We start from the raw sequence: 22,123 nt of genomic DNA, 5'->3' as shown, positions 1-22,123 counted from the left end.
TTAAACATTCAAAAACTATGTGGCTTTTGGAAAACAGAAATACTGTATTCATGAAGTGTCCTAAAGCAAGTCCTGTATGGATACATTTTGGTTTCATATACAGCTTTGTACTTTAATTATCACATTTGGGGAGTAGGAGGTGCAGTAACTCAACACAACAACACATGGGTCTGTTAGGCTTTTTTCTGAGACTTGCTTTGTGTGTGTGTGCCAGAATATGTGGTGGGTTGGAAGACTTAATTTTTCTCTGTCTGCACACTTCATTTCTCCTCTTCTCTTCATGCAGACGTTGCACACAGCAGCTCTGGTGAGGAAGGCGGTGAGTCCCACTGTAAGAGCTGGATGTAGGACAGATGAAAGTACTTAGGTATTACCTGTAGTAATGTAATGCCATAGTTTATCAGTTTTTTCAATTTGTCCTGCCATGTCAAATGCCCCAGCCTAAAGTCTGTGACCCCACAGTTTCTCTAACTCCTTTCTACTGTGACTATAGTCGGCCTGGCTTGCTAGAGATTTGATTGTAACCCCTTGCTGCTTTGCAGTTTCTTCCTGGGCCGTTCCCAAGTCCTAGTTATTCACCCCCTTGACCATATAAGGCCACAGTCGCACACATGTAAATTTAAGGAGACTCTCTTTATGTTACAAATCACCAGCTCAGTATTTGTATCCCCCAATAGCAGATGCTTCCATCCCAGGTTAATTTCAGCGATACATAACACGCATGTGAGTGAGTGTTTGCTTTCAAGCATCAGAGAGATGATGCTGATTAGCATCCATCATGCACTGCTGATGGTACTCAGAAGGTGCTGAGGTCAGTGATGACTCACAGTTTGACATTAGGATTGTATTCTTTCTTTAAATGCCTGTCAGTCTTTATTTCTCTGTCTCTGAATGATAACATGAGCACTGTTACTTTACCCTGGAACGTGATAGCCTATTATACCCTATGGTTATCTGTCGGAGGACTTTGGATGCTAACCTGGTTGATACTCAGCAACTGCACACTGGAAAGTGGGGCCAAAACATGGGCTGATACACCTACAGTGGAATGGTAATCCACTATCCACCTTCTTTGTAAAAGAAAAACAAGTTTTATTGAAGACACCTTTAATATTAGGAAATACACCTATAGTATTTGTATACTTTGCTACAAGTTAAACATTATCTAATTAACTGAACTTCTTAGAGGAGAATGTCAATTAAAAAAAACATAGTAATACATCCACAGTATAAATAAGAGGAATAAAGCTGAATGACTAACAATAGCAAGACACAGAGCCTACAGGTGAGTAAGTCATCACAAGACAGAAATATATCCAAATCTACACTGATGACTGGATGCTGAGTAGCAGAAACTATACAGTGTCATTTGTACAGAAGTTTCACATCTTACTCTGTACTGGTCACTTAAGGACTTGATGTGACATGCCATGGTCTTCCTAGAACTGTACATCAGCACATCTGGCCCCAACAGGGGAATTCTGATGATCATGGTTTATCCAGTAAACAGCACTTTCTGCTCAGTGTGTTTATATTGCCACAAACCTATGTCTACAACATATAACAATAAGATTTTCTTTAGCAACTGTAAAGTCTTGGGACACAACATCATCCTTAATAGAATCACACACAGTCCCTCTGCTTTAACTTTGTAAGGATCCAGTCAGATCCCATAGCTGTATATAGACTACAAGCCTAGGGAGGTATACTTCTCATATACAGTAGTCCTATAATAATCTAAGAATCTGAGCAGTTGCCACGTGGAGTAAACTTTTATACCCAACACGCCATCTAGTGGCTTGTCTGGACATGGTAAATTGTGTTGAATTTACACCAGACTTGACTCTATTTGGCCTCTAGATGGTGATACACCTATTGGCAAAATGGTATGAACTGGAGTATAAAGGCCTCAGATTAGTGTATTTGCAGCAGATGTATCTTTAATTTTGGCAGCCAGATTATATATTCCTCATTATTTTGAATGTAGCAAAATTTTAACAAAAGAGGTAATACATGTTGTGGTTCAGTTTTAATGTGAGTTTTGTCTGAATAAGGACAAACAGCTGTGACCTGTGCTTGCTTTTCTCAAGTAGTCCTGGCAAGATTAGAATGCAGCACTCAAACAACTAGGTCAGCACGAACACACACACACACACACACACACACAGTCCCTGCTGCTAAGGGTGGTATGCTAATAATTTGTTCACTGCATGTCTTCCATTATTCTCTCAGCCCAGTTTCCGTTTTTTCCCGATCTGTCTTCTTTTTTCTTCCCTTCTTCTGCTTCTGTCTTCCACAGTGTCATATCCAATTGTAACACAGCAGAGTGGTTATTCAAAATAAACAGTAGGGATTGTCTGTCTGGGTCCAGTTAATGAGCTGTGCACACACAAGTTGGGGCTTCAAAGGTAATATTATCATGGGTGGAGACATCCGTACAAATCAAGGCTAACACTATCCAAAGACAACGTCATGTCAAGCCACATGTCCAACGTTTTATTAAATTTTGAAGCCAAGCTGAGCTTTGTCGTGTGATTAAGGGTGCATTTGGATGATCTAAAACACCAGCAATGAACTCCCACAAGGATTTTCAGTCCTTAACTTCAGGGTTAAGAAAATATTAAGCATGAGGAGTTTCCTTACCAAAACAGGATAAAAGTGGCTTTTCCAGTAACATGACTTTGCTAGGTATGTGTGTGTGTGTCCTCTGTGTATGTATGTGTTGGCTTAGGTTTGTTTAAATAGGAGAACATCTTTCCCAAGCAAAGGGAAAGGAAAAGGAATGAGAAGATATAAACAAAGGAGCCAAACCTGCTGTCTGTGTTGATAGGCAGCAGCTGTTAAATGGGCTGGACAGACAAATACACATTAGTGTAGATCAGTCTTTGGAGCTTTTATTCTGAAACTCTATGAGCCTCCCTAAATATGCTATACAGTGCAATATATTTCCTTTACAATATTTTGAGAACTGTAACAAACTGCGGCATGTACCATACAAAGTCACCCCCAAGTTGTGTATTGTCATTCAGAAATAATCCATCAAACAAAACATCATCAGTACAGATGGACAGGAAATGCTCAGATTTTATGTTTGATTAGAAATCAGAAGGGAAACGGTCTCAGATCAGTTCATATTTCTGTATATAGCCTATTCATAATTCCTTGCAGTATAGTGCCCATGGCTGAATGGAGCTTTAATGCCACTACAGTATATTAAGTCTTGTCCAACATTTATTCAAATTTAAAACAAGTTAACTGTCTTATTGTTCAGTGTAATATAACCTGAGGGTGGAGGCTGAACAGCAAGTCATCACTGCCTCGATGAATCTCCAGCAGCAGAGGCTGGTCACCCTGCAGCACTTCATGGATGTCTTCAGTTTTCTCCACTGGTTGCCCATTCAGCTTCACTATAACATCACCTTCCTTAATGCCTCCACTGAAACACAGAGTAAGGAAACTGTGGTCAGTGACTTGGTTCAGGGGTGATTGAAGCGTACTATCCACAAATAATAAGCTGCAGTGTGGAATCACTAGATATGCCAAACGCATTTGAAGGAGCACCAGTGTCTGGCTGGTGAATGCTACTCAGAGGAAACACAGTCTGGTTCCTAGAAAGGTTTCTTCTTTGCTGCATGCGCGTGTGCATGTGTGTGTCAACATACTTTCCTGCAGGAGTGTCAGGTATGACCTGTTGCACCAAAACGCCACTGCTGACATCAGGAAAGTCTGGGTTGTGATGTTTTAACTCTGCTACTAAACTGAAAGGCACCAACATTTAAAAATATAAATGGTAATGTTAATGCTAATGCAAATAATAATAATAATATGAAAAGCTTGTGTGTGTGTGTGTAGATGTTACAACTCACGCTGGTGTGATTGTGAGCATCCTGATGCCTAAAAAACGTCTCTTCGTTTCTGAAAACCACACAGACATGTAACCAGTCGTGAAAATGTACAGCCATTACAACAGATGCTTGTGCATCAGCGGTTCTCACCTGTGTTTGACTGTGGCTCAGCCATAAATCTTTGCTGCAGTCTTGTCCTTTCTGTCAACAAGTGGGAGTTGGAGTGGAGTGGGATGAACTGAGAAATACTAGGAAATGCCACTTTATGCAAAGTATTTCTACAGCTATTAGGACCTCAAACAATAAAAACTATTTGCTATTAGTTTCCATCTAGATAATGTTCAGACTTTGACCCCTGACCTTTGTCGTGTTTGATCTGTGACTCTGTGAGGAAGTGGCTGATCCTATCTGAGGGAATGGCGAAGGAGATGCCTGCTGTGACTTTCAGAGTGTTGATACCTATCACCTCGCCATCCTTTAAGAACAGGTAAACATAGAAACAAACATACAGACAGCATAGTAAAAGTTCCTAATGTCTGGATATGAAATAGTATCTTGAACGTTTGTGTACAATAAGGGTAATAATCAATAACATTTAAGATAAAATGTGGCAGAATTTAAAGAACATATGCTGAATTCATTATATTTAGTGACTGTTTCACTATTTAAAAGAAAACAGTGTATGGGAAAACACATTACATATGCACCACAAACAGCCACTGGTGCAAAATCCTGCAGTTATTTATGTACATTTTAACCTAAAATTTAGGCTGAACTGCCATTTAATTTTTATTTCATTCATGGAGTTGAACAACTGAGATGTTTTTATCCTTGCACACATGTTCAGTCCTGCACATATTGGCACTGTACACAAGTACCCCATGCACATCTCTTTCATTAAAACTAAGTGAACCTTTAACAATTTCACTGAATAATCTTCACAATCAATCCATCAAGTCATCACAACACTACTTACCAAGTTAACAAGAGGCCCTCCAGAATTGCCGTACTTTGCACAGAGAAGAAGAAGAATATCAGATCAATAATTTTAACATAAACAACTGGAAAAAAAATCCATATACAACAAAAGCAAAGCCAAGATGTACATCTGTAAAGAAAAAAAAACAGGCGACAGTGTGTATATACAGTGCCTTGCGAAAGTATTCGGCCCCCTTGAACTTTGCGACCTTTTGCCACATTTCAGGCTTCAAACATAAAGATATAAAACTGTAATTTTTTGTGAAGAATCAACAACAAGTGGGACACAATCATGAAGTGGAACGAAATTTATTGGATATGTCAAACTTTTTTAACAAATGGCCAGCACAGGAATCTTGGTCAAAGCACCACTGGACTTCAGATCAAAGCAAGACAGCTTAATTTCTAGAGCACATTTCCTAACCAGAGGCAATTCAAAGTGCTTCACATAGGCAAAGAAAAACAGTAACAGCATTAAATATTATAAGCATTAAAACCAGATCACTGCTTACTAAGGATGTCAGGGCCCTGCTGGGTTTGGATTCTGTAGGTAACTGGGAGCCAGTGTAAAGATTTAAGAACAGGAGTGATTTGCTCAATTCTCCTGGTTCTGGTTCAAACTCTCTGAACGAGCTGAAGTTGTCTAACAGTCTTTTGGGGAAGGCTAGACAAAAGACCATTACAACAGTCCAGCCTGTTGGAGACGATAGCATCAGTGAGTTTCTCAGGACATGAGACCTCAGAGTTGTACTATTTGTTCGAGATGATGAAAAGCTGATTTAGTTGTGGCCTTGATGTGACTGGTGAAGTTCAGGTCTGAGTCAATTATGACACCAAGATTTGTAACTTGAGTTTTTGTCTTCATAGTTCTACAATCAAGCTGATCAATAACTTCGGTCCTTTCGTTCTTGCTACCAAAAGCAATAACTTCAGTCTTGTCTGTAACTGAAGGAAATTTGATTGCATCCAGGTATTTACAGTGCCTTGCGAAAGTATTCGGCCCCCTTGAACTTTGCGCCCTTTTGCCACCTTTCAGGCTTCAAACATAAAGATATAAAACTGTAATTTTTTTGTGAAGAATCAACAACAAGTGGGACACAATCATGAAGTGGAACGAAATTTATTGGATATTTCAAACTTTTTTAACAAATAAAAAACTGAAAAATTGGGCGTGCAAAATTATTCAGCCCCTTTACTTTCAGTGCAGCAAACTCTCTCCAGAAGTTCAGTGAGGATCTCTGAATGATCCAATGTTGACCTAAATGACTAATAAATACAAATAAACATATCCAGGTGTTAGAATGGCCAAGTCAAAGTCCAGACCTGAATCCAATCGAGAATCTGTGGAAAGAACTGACAACTGCTGTTCACAAACGCTCTCCATCCAATCTCACTGAGCTCGAGCTGTTTTGCAAGGAGGCATGGGCAAAAATTTCAGTCTCTCGATGTGCAAAACTGATAGAGACATACCCCAAGCGACTTACAGCTGTAATCGCAGCAAAAGGTGGCGCTACCAAGTATTAACTTAAGGGGGCTGAATAATTTTGCACGGCCAATTTTTCAGTTTTTTATTTGTTAAAAAAGTTTGAAATATCCAATAAATTTCGTTCCACTTCATGATTGTGTCCCACTTGTTGTTGATTCTTCACAAAAAATTACAGTTTTATATCTTTATGTTTGAAGCCTGAAATGTGGCAAAAGGTCACAAAGTTCAAGGGGGCCGAATACTTTCGCAAGGCACTGTATGCAAGATTGTGTGTGTGTGAGCTCACATTAATAATAGCGTCAGTCTGGATGTAGTCCATGTCTGAGTCTTTGATGCCCAGCTCCTTGCCGTCTCTCTGTGCTGTGCTGACGATCCCGGTGGTGACGGTGTTCTGCAAGGCGAAGGGGCTGCCGATAGCAACCACAAACTCCCCTGGCCGCAGATCAGCTGAACGGCCCAGAGACAGTGCAGGAAGTGTCTTCTGCTTTAATAGACCAAAACACCAGCACACATGAGGGAACACGCACATGTACATAGATGTGTCAGATAGAGGCGTACTGGGCACGCTGTACAGAGAGAGAAATGCAGCTTACTTTGGAGGAGAGACCGACAGAACAGCAGAAGAAGTTAAAGTTTACAAAACTGTCCAAGTATTTGAGGTATGGGTGTGAGAAAACACACGTCAGCGCTGTGTCTGAGAGTCACAGACCTTGTGTTTATAAAAGTATTCCCACTAGTCTAGCAAAACACTGTCAAAACTTGGCACAGAGATGTGTCAGGATGTGGCCTCTTCTGCAACACTGCAGAATGTTTTCTGGAGCTTTTAAGTAAGTAAAAGAAAGTGTCATTTTTCCTAATTTATTCAAACTGGAACTGTAAAAACTATTTTAAAACAGTTGCTATGATCTTGACTGGAGGGTGTAAATTATTGTTTGTGCAATGTTCAGTCTCACCTGTGGATTGACCTTGATTGTGGCGATGTCTGCCTTCCTGTCTACATCTCTGACCACAGCCTCGTAGATGTCGCCGTCATGGAGCTGAACGCGAAGCTGGGGCCTCCCTGTTACCCTACCCGCTGTCGTTACTACATGAGCATTGGTCACAATCACACCTGACTGGGTCACAATAAAACCCGAGCCACTGGAGAGATGCGTGCGGCGACCAAACAGAGCATGTCTGGAGAACAGGACAAGACAAGGACTGATATAAAGGCTCTTAGCCATTTCACTGCCTAATTTCCCAAAGTGACAGTGAGAGGTTTAAATCTGAAGACTTCTACATTCTGAAGTCTTAGAACCTTTTATCCTGGGGATATGAATAAACAACCCAGCAGGTTGATTAGCTGTTCCTCTTCTTGTCAAATGCAGTTTTCATCTGTAACTTCCTCTGTCCTTAAGATTATCCACAAGAGAATAAACAATAAAAATAAACAATTCAAATGTACAGTTCTTTGTTTAAGGGGCTAACTTTTCTGTCCCACTCTTTATCTTCTAAGACAGGTGTGTCTTTTACACAACATTCCTTCACATAGAGTGTAATACCAATGCCAGATAGGGACAAAAGTTATTGCTCTCTCTACACAAACTACACACCTTACAAACAGCTCAATGTGGACAACAGCAGGTGCTATTTTCTCCACTACATCAGCGATGAAGTTAAACTTGTAGCGAGGGCTGCTGAGATGAACCAGGGAACCACCTACACTGACACAAAGAAGCCACTGCATTAATACACACACACACACACACACACACACACACACACACACACACAGTATAGCCATTCACATTCACCATGTGTGAATGTCAAAGGTTCTTTGAGGTTATATACAGTATTGTTCGAAATAATAGCAGTACAATGTGACTAACCAGAATAATCCAGGTTTTTAGTATATTTTTTATTGCTACATGGCAAACAAGTTACCAGTAGGTGCAGTAGATTCTCAGAAAGCAAACAAGACCCAGCATTCATGATATGCACGCTCTTAAGGCTGTGCAATTGGGCAATTAGTTGAAAGGGGTGTGTTCAAAAAAATAGCAGTGTCTGCCGTTGACTGTACAAACACAAAACTATTTTGTACAAACGTTTTTGTTTCTAGGATTTAGCAATCCTGTGAATCACTAAACTAATATTTAGTTGTATGACCACAGTTTTTTATAACTGCTTCACATCTGTGTGGCATGGAGTCAACCAACTTGTGGCACCTTTCAGCTGTTATTACACTCCATGATTCTTTAACAACATTCCACAATTCATTTACATTTCTTGGTTTTGCTTCAGAAACAGCATTTTTGATATCACCCCACAAGTTCTCGATTGGATTAAGGTCCGGGGATTGGGCTGGCCACTCCATAACATTAATTTTGTTGGTTTGGAACCAAGACTTTGCTCGTTTACTAGTGTGTTTGGGGTCATTGTCTTGTTGAAACAACCATTTCAAGGGCATGTCCTCTTCAGCATAAGGCAACATGACCTCTTCAAGTATTTTGACATATGCAAACTGATCCATGATCCCTGGTATGCGATAAATAGGCCCAACACCATAGTAGGAGAAACATGCCCATATCATGATGCTTGCACCACCATGCTTCACTGTCTTCACTGTGTACTGTGGCTTGAATTCAGAGTTTGGGGGTCATCTCACAAACTGTCTGTGGCCCTTGGACCCAAAAAGAACAATTTTACTCTCATCAGTCCACAAAATGTTCCTCCATTTCTCTTTAGGCCAGTTGATGTGTTCTTTGGCAAATTGTAACCTCTTCTGCACGTGCCTTTTTTTTAACAGAGGGACTTTGCGGGGGATTCTTGAAAATAGATTAGCTTCACACAGACGTCTTCTAACTGTCACAGTACTTACAGGTAACTCCAGACTGTCTTTGATCATCCTGGAGCTGATCATTGGCTGGGCCTTTGCCATTCTGGTTATTCTTCGATCCATTTTGATGGTTGTCTTCCGTTTTCTTCCACGTCTCTCTGGTTTTGCTCTCCATTTTAAGGCATTGGAGATCATTTTAGCTGAACAGCCTATAATTTTTTGCACCTCTTTATAGGTTTTCCCCTCTCCAATCAACTTTTTAATCAAAGTACGCTGTTCTTCTGAACAATGTCTTGAACGACCCATTTTCCTCAGGCTTTCAAATGCATGTTCAACAAGTGCTGGCTTCATCCTTAAATAGGGGCCACCTGATTCACACCTGTTATTTCACAAAATTGATGACCTCACTGATTGAATGCCACACTGCTATTTTTTTGAACACACCCCTTTCAACTAATTGCCCAATTGCACAGCCTTAAGAGCGTGCATATCATGAATGCTGGGTCTTGTTTGCTTTCTGAGAATCTACTGCACCTACTGGTAACTTGTTTGCCATGTAGCAATAAAAAATATACTAAAAACCTGGATTATTCTGGTTAGTCACATTGTACTGCTATTATTTTGAACAATACTGTATATGGAAAAGAGAAACAGTTTGGGAACATGCCAAATGGGATTCATCTAAGCTCTGTACTGGGAGGAGGAGGGTTACTGATCCAACTGAGTTACAATCTCTGGAACAAATGATTAGGATGAGAAGAAAGTCCCTCATTCAGTCAAGACGTCACTGCTAAAGTAGTGGTAATAAAGTGAAATAGGCGGATTTAGAGTGATACTGTACAAGTTAGAGCAAAACTACAGTCATAACCAAGAGAGAAATATTCTTATACGTGCAGAACTTTAGATGTGTATAACCCAAATGCCGCTTCTCAAATATACTCATTGACCGTTTGTGCGGGTTTTTATGGGCGTACACGTGTACTCAAAAGATCAAAGTGAAAACTTTTCCAACCTCCACTACAGCATCCCTACCTGCGTCTGAACATGAACATGGACCTTTGTGCGCTTGGTTAACTGCGGGTCTCCCCATCTGCTGAGCTTTACGGCTGGCTGCTCTCAGCTTACACACACTGTTGTACGTTTTCCCGTCGCTTCCACACACTTCGTGCTCCTTCTTACACCGGCAGACCCCCTTGGACCCTCGCCGCCTCCCCGCTGCAAACAGCTTGCATTCCAAGCCTTGCCCGCAGGGCAGGTCGTTCTTGCGGCCGCAGGGGTCTCCCTCGCTCGGTGAACACACCAGGCAGCAGTTGCATCGGTCCAGGACGTACCCGCCGGGACAGCTGGGGCTCGGGCACATGCTCACGTCGCACGCAGAGGCGCACTTCTCGGCGGGCACCGCTCCAGTGAGATCGTGCGTAAAGATAAAGGCAAGTAAAAGCCACGGCATTGCTGCGAAGCCGAGAAGTTCGGAAGGATGATTTTTTTGTCTTAATCAATGATGCCTCTTTGTGTTAATACCATAAATAACAGCAGTCTAAAGTTCCCGGTGGCTCTACTGGTTGCTTTGAAGAGGTTTCTTTCATTAAGGCCCAAGTGGTTTTCAAAGCTTAGATTGACCTCATAGTCGAGTCATCGGTGTCTGCATATTTTGACAGCTTGTCACTGAACATCGTTTAGGTTTGCTCCAGAGTGAGCACAGAGGCTGGAGCGCAGGCAAGGCATGAAACTGGTGATGCGCACCATCTAGTGGGGAGAAAGACGGAACCACAAAGGCCAGTCCGGTATCATTCTTGTACAGTTTTCCTCTAAAGCAGCGACCAGCCTAAACTAAGCTCAAATCAGCCAAATGGCATTTGCACATAGTATCAGTCTGGTCTTCCTTTCACTATGTATTCAAGTATTTAACAGAAAATACAGCTGGTGAAACAAACATCCAGTGTTCATATTAAAGTATCATCTGTGTAAATGAATTTTTTAGGAAATTCTATAAAAAGGAAAATAATTTAAACACAGGCATTTTCCCACATGATGAAACATGTAAGTGTTTCATAACCAATAATGGTTCAAACTAAGTCAGTTTTACTCAAATCTTTAAAATATCATTGATGTAAACCAGTGTCCAGCATTAGAAAAACTACTACTTTCTTGAAGTCATTGATTTAGAACATCTGGTAGTCACTTTGGGTTTTTTGTGCTGAATTGAAGCAGTACCAATCCAAGGCAGAGGTAGGCCTGTCGTATGAGGACAGCTTTCCACAGGGCAGTGTTAGACAATGCTATGTGGCACCCTGCTCCTCAATAGTGATGGGAATTCAGCTGACACATTACTGCTACTCAGTGCTGACACACACTGCTGGTATTGCAACATCTTATTTAGTTTCCTCCCCAGACATGTGTTGTGCCTCAGTACGAGTGTTGGGGGTGCTGTCTCTCTCTAAACGGATATGTATGTGTGGTGACACTTCAGCTCTGCCTCACTTCTACCACTGTCTATCTGGGGAGAGAATGCGGTTGGATGCATAAAATGAGGGCAAGTAAACTTGTTTGTGTTCACATGACAACATCTGCTCATCGGTGCCTCCATCAGAACCTTTATCATTTTGGCTTTCAAAATCCAACAGGATTATAGCAAGACTCCTAGGTCTTAATGTATTTTATTTTCTTCAAATACAATTAGTACATGAGCCAAAAGTGTAAAAAAGCCAATTCATTTCTAAATTCCTGTACAGCACAGAATGCACAGACTGGTTCATCTGCACTAGAACTCTGCAGTTATTAATAGCTCCCTTTGGCCTGAGGCATTACAGTTACCGTCACTGGTTAAGCATTTACAAGTTTAAAAGCCGTACCACGAGTGTATGAAAATTCTCGCCTCGCCCAAGTCATCTTAGCCCTGATGACTACACCTTTGTCAATACTGTTCAAAGACTGTAAGCACCATGTTCCTCTCAGCAGTTAGTTAAAAAAAAAAAACATGTGACAGACTGGTACCATGTGATGCATCTCATTCCTGTGCACATTTCTGTTAAAGTGTAGCATATACAACTGATGAAAAAAAACAAAGATTCACATTTCTCCATATTTTATTTTTCACCCATTAAATAAACAACTTACAGTATCTCATACAATCATGGAGTTGGAATAAAAACTTTAAGATGCATACATAAGAAAAAACAATGGCATCGAGCACATGTGAAACACTGTCCTTGGTTTTATTTTACTCCTTCATATAATGTATAATAAAGGGGATGGACAAAATGCCATCTGCCATGCCACGAGGTTCAAGATAAAGCTGCTTGCCAGCAAATACATGTCAAACAGGAAATACATTCATTATGAAAAAGTCTTTCTGACAGCACTTATTCATACTGAAATGTTTAAGAGCAAGAATCTGTGTAGAAACCGTAAACAGATTACATTCATGCAGTGTGTTTCTCACCAGTCCTCCTTTAAGACTGTATTCAAGTTTCAAAAACTTATCGAAGCTTTTCAATGCTCCTTCCACAGAGATTTTGGCAAAAGTGAGAGCTGAAGACACTGGGTTAGTATTTGTACAAGAGATGTGGTTTTGAAAATGAGCCCAGTAGTCAAACACTTCCAGCAGGGCAAGTGCACATCTCTACTTCAATAAAGTAATCTTACAAGGGGAAGCAAATATTTTTAGACTTCATCAGAAGCAATATCGTCCTAGAGAAAAACTCACTTTCTGGAGAGGTCTGAGAAACCAGTCCTTTAGACTCCACAGCACTACTGAACCACAGATCTGGTGGTTTGTGCTTTGTAAGCAGCTGTTCTTTGGCCATTAGTCCCATTAAGAGACCTTGCAAGAGGCTTCAGCGGATACTTTGGGTGAGTAAGAAAAAAAAAAAATTCCTGCCTCCTAACAATAAACAAAGCCCACCCCTATTGAAAAGCTGATTATGCTATCAAATCGCCATAGTAACCACAAACAGCCCCGAGATCTCTAGGAGACACTGGTGTACCAACCTGTCCACCTCCCATGCTTCTCTGTGCTCCCTTCACAAAGTGAGGAATGGACCAAAGCCCAGTTTCTTCAGAAACAATTCTTCAGCTTACTTTGTATCATCAGGTCCTCTTCATTTGTTTGCTAACTTTGACAAATATGAGCAGTTTCCAGTGTGAAACTCTCATCTTCTCCTTCATTCCATCCTTCCCAGCTCCAGGACAAAAGTGAGCTGTTGCTCAAGCCTCTCCTCAGCTCCCCCTCCTCACCTTTTTCTGACTACCAGGAGGAGAAAATGGGCCGCTTGCAGTGGAAGGTTTGTGTGAAGGCATTGCCCAGTGTAACTACACGCCCCTGGCCCCCTGAACGGCTGCGCTCCACCACCACCCGAGGCATCTGCACCAGCTGGAGGGGGCTCTTCCCGTCCTTCAATGCTTGAGTCAGGTTCAACACCTGTGGATAAACAGGAATTCCATTTGAAATGCAGATACTGTGCAGTGCAAATAAAAACCAAGAAAAAAATGATTCATTTTCTCCATTCCGAGTACTGCTGTACTAGAGATCTGGTAACAGGTTAAGCACCAATAAGAAATCTGATCTAATCTGTTGCTGAATGAAAAATTTCTACTTATATGTTTACTGTAAATGTGTGTCATTGTCACATCTGAGAATATTAAGATATTATCTGCGACTCAAAGGACTTCGTTAAAATGCAAGTCAAAGGGACACTCAGGGCTGCAGCTAACATTTCATCTGCTGATCATTCATTTGGTCCTAGAATGTCATTTAATTTATAGTAAGAAACAGCATGAAAGCATCCCGTAGCCCAAGCAGAACATTAAAAATAGACAGTACACAGTAAAAGGAAAAACTTTAAGCTTGCATATGCCTTTAAATAGTCATTGGTCATTAATCCAGAGCGGTAGAAGGATAGCATGGGGGACAGATGGGGAGCACGTTAAAAAAAGAAGTAAGGCGAGGCAGTGCAGTAGAATACAGGGAGTTGGAGGGGAGGGTGAGAAATTAGGTTCAGATGGTTGATGATGAGGTTACAGAGCAAATGATGAAGGTGGCAAAGTGGGACGTGGGAGGAAAGGACAGCATGGTAGGATATAAACAGAAAGAACAAAAAAAAAATAAAAAAGAGGCCACACATGAATCAAAGAAAGTGACAGGAATAACTCAAAAGTAATCAGTTTACAACAGAAAACTCACCTGTCCCCTCATAACAGACATCTGTCTCTCAAACATGGGTTTGTCAAATCCTTTATCCGTCTGAAGAGAAAGAAAATGTCTGATGTTAGCAGGTGTACAAAATCCACGCTTTGCTTTGCAACCAGCAGCTGCTTGTTTCCATGACTACTAAAAACTATTTTACTTTCATGAACAGAGAAAACGGGAACAGAAGAAGTGGTGTGTACCTTGAACATCTCATACAGGTCCTCACAGAGGTCCTGGACAAAGTTCATGTCCGAGAGGCGGGACAGCACCAGTTCTCTGGTCTCCTGGGAGAAGGCTACCTTAGCCTGGGGGAGCCATGCCCAGTGGAATGGGTCTAATGACAGGAGGCAATGTAAAAGCACGGTTCAGTACACCATACGTCATTTACCAGCTGCTACAATGACACCCCTGCTCTCTCACGTTAGTCCAGTTACAGTTTATGGTGCTATGTTGCTGCAAATTCATTCTGGTTTTTCTACTGTTGTTTTTAATTACTGCAAACTGTACCTCAATTTTTCCCAGAACCACCATCAAAAAGGACCTATAATGCTATATAAATAAATAAAAATGAATTCGTTAGGTTTTTGGAAAAATATACTAATTTGTTTTCTTGTCTCATAGCTGTGTGGTATGTATGTAGCTAGAGCCAGCAGACAGCGTGCTCGGTCCAAAGGTAACAATATCAGAGCAAAAACTTCTGCCTCAACTTCATCCACTGCCATGGGGCATGGATGAGGAGGAAAAAAAACTGTGTTCAATGTCCGTGAACAGATCCTGATGAAGACCATAAGCCAACTGAAAAAACTGCAAGTGTTGCTGGAGTTTTAATCTTTTCAAAGGTAGCGATATCCGCACACCAACAGTTCTATGGTCTGCTAAATAACATTGATGATATTTTGTTTGTGTAATCCAGGCAAATACCAAAACGTGGGTTTTATGTAGAGTTGCAGATTTGATGGACTTTGAGGCGAGTTGTTTCAGGTGGTTTATCTGGCTAGTGAGACAGGCAGACTGTTTTTCCAGTCTTTATGCTAAGCTAAGCTAATCTTCTGCTGGCTCAGGTATCACATTTAGTGCACAGACCTGACAGTCACATTGATCTTCTCGTCAAAGTCTCAGTAATAAAGCACATACACGTATTAACGGGAATGTCAAACAATTCCTTTGACTGATCATTTTCATATTCCTGATATCATTAAAATGTACAGCAGAATCTAAACTCTAAAAATGTTTTCTAATCTTTTATGTGATTATAAAATATTACTATTACAGCTATTATCAGTGTAACAAAGAATTTCATCATGTTGTGCTATTTGAACACTTTCTAGAAAATATATTTATTTAAAAAGGACTAGATTTTGACAGAGCCAGGAGACAGTGAAGACAGAGCATGAATGAGAAGAATGGGAGAAAACGGAGCAGCATACAGGCTCTCCATTCATCTGGGTGTTTAAAGGGGAAGGCCAGGCCATTATCGATCGCAGCGATCTTGATGCAGCAGTCTGGACAGCCCTCTGGCCACTCTGCATCCTACAACAAGGGGGAAGGAGAGCAGCAGTGAAGACATCACCATTAACTGACAGGATGACTAATGACCACTGACCAGGCCTGTTATTGATCACTGTCCAAAGGGCTGATTAATTGGACAGATAGATGACAACCTCTGCTCATTTATCAATACATAGCAAATAATGACTAAGGCTGTGAGATAGTTCTCACTAGCAAGGTCACCATCTGCTTATGTGGTCCTGTCTGTGTGTGAATGAATGGTGGTGCTTAAAGCACACTTTAGTGTATGTCTATGGAAACTCAAAACCATTCACAGGTTAGAACCAAAACAACACGAGCTGTGACCTATGATGAAAATGTGTCAACATTCCAGCAGTTCAAGTATGTGAAACAAGGTTAAAAGCTGCTTTGTGATAAGTCTAAACACACTTTAGGTAAATGTGGGTTTAACCTCACCTTTTGTCCATCTCCTTCAGCTCCGTCTCCTGGCTTCTCATACTTTATCAACCAGTTGTCATTACCACGATCTGAGGAGGAAGACAGAGTGAAAATGGAAGTGAGCAGGTTTGTTTTTGCAGGTATATGAAAGTGGTGGTGGGGGGGGCTATAGCGTAAAATAAGACAAAAATAAGAAAGTAAAAGAGGATGAATGTCTTTTTGAATCCAAGTTAATGCAAGTTAAACTGTTAACCTTGTACAGGGATGTAACAAAGTTTGACTGACAGGCTGTTATGTAACACAGAAAAACAGACACACCCTCACCTGTGTTTCTGATAACGTAGTCTAACACCACCAGACGCTCAAACTGGGACTGCAGCTGCTTCCTGATGTTCTCTGGCAGAGGTTCTGTCTCAAAGCGCCGCAGCCAATGGACTGCCTCATGGTAGCCCTCCACAAACAGCTGAAATGAACCCACCTGGAAGTAAAAGCAAGATGCATCACATATACATAAACCACCTCTGCACTGCAGCTTTCAAGGCTCTCAACACAACAGGCAGTTTGTTATATGGTAATGATGTGGTGGACTGAAATCCCAGCAGCGTATGACTGTTGAAATATGAAGTCAAGTTCCTCATACAACTTCCTGAAGCCACTTTTCACAACTTCTGACATCGAAAAAGATACATATCACCCAGAATGACGTCCCAAATAGCAAACAGTGCAATGCATTGTACAGAACACTGTACCAGAGACAAGAATAACCAGTCACTGTTGGAAAGACATCAAATAAGAACTCAGTTTAAAGCAGTTGACACTGATGCTTCCTCTGACTTATTTGTAAAAACATGCAAAACACAAAGGTTTGACATTAAAGACGCTTTAAATGAAGAGATATTTATTCTATAGTTAGTAGTAGTAAATATTAATACTTGTCCTTTTTAGACTATTTGTACAGGCCTTCTCCAAAGTGTTTCAAATGACAACAAAGCAATCAAAAACAAAATGCAGTGCACACCACACCAGAATGAACAAGAGAAGGGTTTCCAGCAGTTGAATGAATGAATCACACTGAACAACAACAGGTTGCTGGCATTAGATGTTGAAGGGTTACCAGTCTGTCTTACCTTGGGGGGCAGGCCCACTCTGTGGAAGTGTCTTGCCACTTTGGGGACTTTCTCTAAGGCGTACTTCTTCCCCTTGGACTTCGCTCTGTCAATGGGACTGTAGTGGAAGGTCTCACTAGCCAGATAAACCACCTGATTAAAAAAAAGAAAACACTGGTTTAGTTGTACCCTGTGATCAACGCAGGATCATCTAGAATAAGAAAGAATAAATAACTCCACCTACATCCAGAATTGATTGTGTGTTTACCGAGTTTGACTTCATGTACATGTGTTAATGAATCAGTTTAATTTTCAGTGGAGTGAGACTGGACACTAACTCGGAAAACTCGCAGTCATATGCACACTCTTGGATTCCCACCTTGGTTCTGGGCACCACTCCCAGTCCAAGCTTGGTATCAACCAGCGAAGCAGCAGCCTCTGAGAGGTAACCCTGGTTAGGCACCAAGCAGCCTCGGCCAAAACAACACGGGCAGCAGAGCTAATGGGAGAGATACGGACATGGAGAGGGTTCTGGAGATAAAGGTGATGTAATGGTACTCACTGAGTACAATGACAAAGTTGCATCTAATCTAAAATATTCTAAGAGATCCGCCAAGAAAGGGATATTAGAGAACAAGGGCAACCAGAAAATCTTGAGAAAGCTGTTCTAAAACAAACAAACAGGTTTATAGTGTTTATCTATATTCACACAAAACATGTAACACAGTATACCTTGTGAAAATATTTGGTCCATTTAGGGTTCAGGTGACCATAAGGTTCCTCTGACTTTGGTTTGAAGACACCAACGATTTTCTGTAGAAGGAAGGGAATGGTAAAAAAACACACACACACACATTTTGCCTGGAAAAAATACTGCATTGTTAGATTACATGGGTCTTTTAAGAACACGATGCAAGAGCCACAAGCAAGTTATAAGCAACAAACCTAAAGAGACAGATGTTACTAACAAGTTAGAGATCAATATCCGTTCCCTGTGGTGCACAGTAAATGAGATGCTAATCATGTACTCAGGGTAGCTGTTATCGATGTGAGCATCACTGGCTGCATTATTCAGCAGCTCTTTGCTGCGGATTCATCTTACTGTGCACTTCTCAACTCCTCACTTCCTTTTCACTCCTTTCTGCTGCTCAGCTTTGCTCGAGACCAGTGTAGAAACATCCTGCAGGGAGCTTATAGTGAGCTAAATATTAAAAAGCTAGTGCATTTAATCACTGGCTAGTATGTTTAAACTAATTGGATCAATCTGAATAGGGAAAGTCAACCAATCATGTGTCTCAGAAAATCATAGCTAGCATTTCAAAAACTAATGTAAAAGGCAGTAAAATAAAAACTTTACCTATATTACCAATAACTCTCTTCATTTATCATTACCATCCCTCTATCACCCGCTCACCCCTTTTGGGTCTTTGACAAAGTAGCTCCCACTGGAACCCTGGGAAATCCTCTCTGGAAAGACGCCATTCTCAATAGCTTGTTCCACCTTTTGTATAATATCTGCAAACTCAGGATCGTCAGGGAAATGATTGAAGTCCCCACTGTTGGCCCCTAGAAGGGGGATAAATTAAGGTTAATATTCATATTTACAGTGTGGCCAATTGGGCCGTGTTACAGTAAAACAGCAATAGCTTTTTTAAAAGAATAGATCATCAACTGTACTGTCCTACCACTTTCAAGATAGAGTTTTAAATTTATGTCATGCAGTTAAAATGTGTTGGTAACAGTCTGTGAACCCCAAAAGCACTTTTACACAATCAACTGCTTCGCTCTCAAAAAGTATGGAAAAAAGCCATAACTGAAATATATTGCTAATGTTTATCATCATCATCATATTGCATGCTGAAACATAAAAGGTAAAATGATTATTAATGGTAAAAAAAAAAAGAGTAGAATGCATATCTTTGACAGGGAAAAGTAGCCAAGAGTGAAAGCACAAAGCCTAATTTGACTTAATCATTGTACACTATGTGTATGAATAACAAATGAAAACTAACTGCAAAAATCTGATTTGGCTGAACATAATATTTAAAAGCATTCATGGGTTCATTCATTTTTGAAAAACAAGACTAATAAGATGATGTTGCTCTATAAACTGTGTTTAAACCTAACACAGTACAAACTGAACTTCACTAAAAACGTAACTACTTCATCTAATTATGTATGTTTATCTACAGGTCACTCTTTTCCATCCACGGTTTCACCTCTAATGACTAGTGGTGTAACGGTGCAACAATACATCATGATTCAAAAATATGACAAAATGCATTGTGAAACTGAAAAATGGTCTCAATATCAGGTCAAGACTCCCATGAAATTGTTTTTTTTTTTGTTGTTAAAGCAAGAGGGGGCAATCAGCCAGATGTTTTCTTGACCACCCTGTCAGTGGCTACATTAGCCATTAGCTACACTAATGTAATTACATTCTAATTTACAGAATAAGGGAAGGGTTTGAATAATTAACAAAATGTTTGGAAACTGTTTTCGTGAAATTACTTACCCAAGAAGAAATGAGTAACTGTGACACTAGTTTTCATTCTGACTGTCTTATCGTGAGTGTATCGATCCCTAAAGCCCTGGATGGTGCATTGAAACGACTCATGAGAGTCAACTGGAGCCATCCATCCATCATCCATCCATCCATCCATTCTCTAAACTGCCTATTGTGTTCATAATCATGGGAGGCTGGAACTGTTCCCAGCACATACTGAGCAGTGGGGCAAAGCAGGTAGCTAGTCTATCAGTGGACTAACACACACACATTTATGGGCAATTTACAATTGCCATTTCACCAAACCTATCTGTTTTTGGACACACAGGCAGAGACACAGTCTCAGAGTGAGGCCCCAGCCTCTGGTCTGTGGATTTAACTCAAAGACCCTCTTGCTGTGAGGCAATGTGACACTGCCACTTGTCAGAAAATGGTGTTCTTTTATTGCCTTGCAGATCTAAAATAGTTCTCTGGATGTGAAGAGCCACTGTGGTGCTAATTATTCATTTGATGAAGGCCCAATCCTATGACATGACATTTTAACTTTTCCTCAGACAGGGAAGAACAGTCAGCTAAAGGAAAGGCTCCAAATGCTCCGTATCAGTCACACTTGGATGCAGGAAGAGATGAAGGGACAGAGGGGAGGGGAGATAGAATGGACTCAGGGACAGGAGGACAGTAAATGTGCCATTTGTCACAGAGAGATAAGGAGAAACAAAGAGAGCTAAGAAGCTAATTCACTTGATCAGGAATGGGGAGTGAAATGAAAAAGCAGCAAAAGGATGAACAGAAGGCTGGAGATATGCTAATGCAACATCCGGTGTCTGGATTATTTAAAAACTAAATATCTGTCAGGGTTATCCTAGTCATGTGATCCACTCGACCACCCACATGAAAATTTCCTAACATAAGCTGTTAAAGAGGCAAAATAATCATTTTACTTAACAGGGAGTGTTGGATGAACTTCCATCTCTCTCTAAAAGCCACAAGGTTTGTGCATGAAATGCAGCAAGGGGGGGAGGGCATGACATTTTAAGATGGACTGCACATTTGTGTTTAGTGCTCCATTTGGTACTAAACCCAAGTCACACTATAAAATTATTTCAACCATGAGTTGAGACCCTGACCTGGGCTTGTCACACCAATAGGTCTGAACATGCTCTAAAACCCTCTCTCTCCAGATTTCCATTAAACGGAAGAGAAGCTGCACTGACACACAGATCACATCAGTAGAGACTCCAAACTCCTTGACTTTCATTTGGAGCACATGTAAGGTGTGACCTTACATCTTTGATGTAAACACAGGAAGTTGTACTTGCATGTTTGGACCAAGCAGCAGTCACCAAGCCTGAGTAATGAAGCCAGTGAAGAAATATTAATGCCTGCAGTTCCTTGAACGGCCACTTGAGGCGGGGCTCCTTAAGGGAGTTAATCCCCAATTTTAAAGCAGAAATAAACATGTTTACAGCCTGGTACAAAAAACAATTTTGGTTTCTATAGCTATTTTCCCCTTCCATGGCAACTGTACAGAGGATGATTCTATTTATTTATTTATTTTCTAACTTGCCTGTTTAAATGTGTACTAAAGGTTACACATTTAATTAAGGGCATGGCCACTCTGAATGACAGGTGGGAGGGTCCCGCCATAGGTGTCTAACCACTAGCTATGGAGCTGCACTTACAGTGGGTACGGAAAGTATTCAGACCCCCTTAAATTTTTCACTCTGTTATATTGAAGCCATATGCTAAAATCATTTAAGTTCATTTTTTTCCTCATTAATGTACACACAGCACCCCATATTGACAGAAAAACACAGAATTTTTGACATTTTTGCAGATTTATTAAAAAAGAAAAACTGAAATATCACATGGTCATAAGTATTCAGACCCTTTGCTGTGACACTCATATATTTAACTTAGGTGCTGTCCATTTCTTCTGATCATCCCAGAGATGGTTCTACACCTTCATTTGAGTCCAACTGTGTTTGATTATACTGATTGGATGTGATTAGGAAAGCCACACACCTGTCTATATAAGACCCTACAGCTCACAGTGCATGTCAGAGCAAATGAGAATCATGAGGTCAAAGGAACTGCCTGAACAGCTCAGAGACAGAATTGTGGCAAGGCACAGATCTGGCCAAGGTTACAAAAAAATTTCTGCTGCACTTAAGGTTCCCAAGAGCACAGTGGCCTCCATAATCCTTAAATGGAAGACGTTTGGGACAACCAGAACCCTTCCTAGAGCTGGC

At 40.8% G+C, this 22,123-nt stretch overlaps 2 protein-coding genes across 3 annotated transcripts in view; both read right to left on the bottom strand.

Annotated features, from left to right (window-relative positions):
• Positions 1-2,872: 2,872 nt before the first annotated feature.
• htra3a (HtrA serine peptidase 3a) lies at positions 2,873-10,750 on the bottom strand. 2 transcript variants are annotated; one of them, XM_020596009.1, is made up of 9 exons: positions 10,157-10,750; positions 7,902-8,007; positions 7,263-7,485; positions 6,596-6,790; positions 4,822-4,854; positions 4,206-4,320; positions 3,867-3,915; positions 3,663-3,758; positions 2,873-3,436 (listed from the first exon to the last, which is right to left on the bottom strand). In XM_020596009.1, exons 1-9 carry the CDS (start codon positions 10,572-10,574, stop codon positions 3,268-3,270), a joined length of 1,404 nt encoding a protein of 467 aa, XP_020451665.1. In that variant the 5' UTR covers positions 10,575-10,750; the 3' UTR covers positions 2,873-3,267. The 2 variants fall into 2 exon arrangements, with proteins under 2 accessions (XP_020451665.1, XP_020451664.1); XM_020596008.1 differs by lacking the exons at positions 3,663-3,758; positions 3,867-3,915 and having other exon boundaries at positions 3,317-3,436.
• A 2,580-nt stretch (positions 10,751-13,330) lies between these two features.
• pi4k2b (phosphatidylinositol 4-kinase type 2 beta) overlaps positions 13,331-22,123 on the bottom strand; it is a 16,369-nt gene continuing 7,576 nt past the window's right edge. Inside the window, exons 2-11 of the mRNA XM_020596303.1 lie at positions 18,780-18,931; positions 18,098-18,178; positions 17,745-17,864; positions 17,387-17,518; positions 16,584-16,737; positions 16,278-16,348; positions 15,740-15,842; positions 14,513-14,646; positions 14,307-14,366; positions 13,331-13,544 (exon numbers count right to left, since the gene is read on the bottom strand). Coding sequence (XP_020451959.1) covers positions 13,371-13,544; positions 14,307-14,366; positions 14,513-14,646; positions 15,740-15,842; positions 16,278-16,348; positions 16,584-16,737; positions 17,387-17,518; positions 17,745-17,864; positions 18,098-18,178; positions 18,780-18,931 — 1,181 coding nt within the window. The 3' untranslated portion in view covers positions 13,331-13,370. The remainder of the gene's footprint in view (positions 13,545-14,306; positions 14,367-14,512; positions 14,647-15,739; positions 15,843-16,277; positions 16,349-16,583; positions 16,738-17,386; positions 17,519-17,744; positions 17,865-18,097; positions 18,179-18,779; positions 18,932-22,123) is intronic.

The sequence above is a fragment of the Monopterus albus genome, unplaced genomic scaffold (genome assembly GCF_001952655.1).
Source record: "Monopterus albus unplaced genomic scaffold, M_albus_1.0 scaffold29.1, whole genome shotgun sequence".
Taxonomy (NCBI): Eukaryota; Metazoa; Chordata; class Actinopteri; order Synbranchiformes; family Synbranchidae; genus Monopterus; species Monopterus albus.
The sequence above is the reverse complement of the archived record's forward strand: the minus strand, read 5'-3'. Positions and strand labels throughout refer to the sequence as shown.

Coding starts and splice junctions, on each gene's coding strand:
- htra3a (XM_020596009.1), bottom strand. CDS start 10,574: ATGCCGTGGCTTTTACTTGCCTTTATCTTTACGCACGATCTCACTGGA. Junction 7,486..7,901: donor CACATTGAGCTGTTTGTAAG/GTGTGTAGTTTG, acceptor CCTGTTCTCCAG/ACATGCTCTGTTTGGTCGCC. Junction 4,321..4,821: donor GAGGGCCTCTTGTTAACTTG/GTAAGTAGTGTT, acceptor CTGTTCTTAAAG/GATGGCGAGGTGATAGGTAT.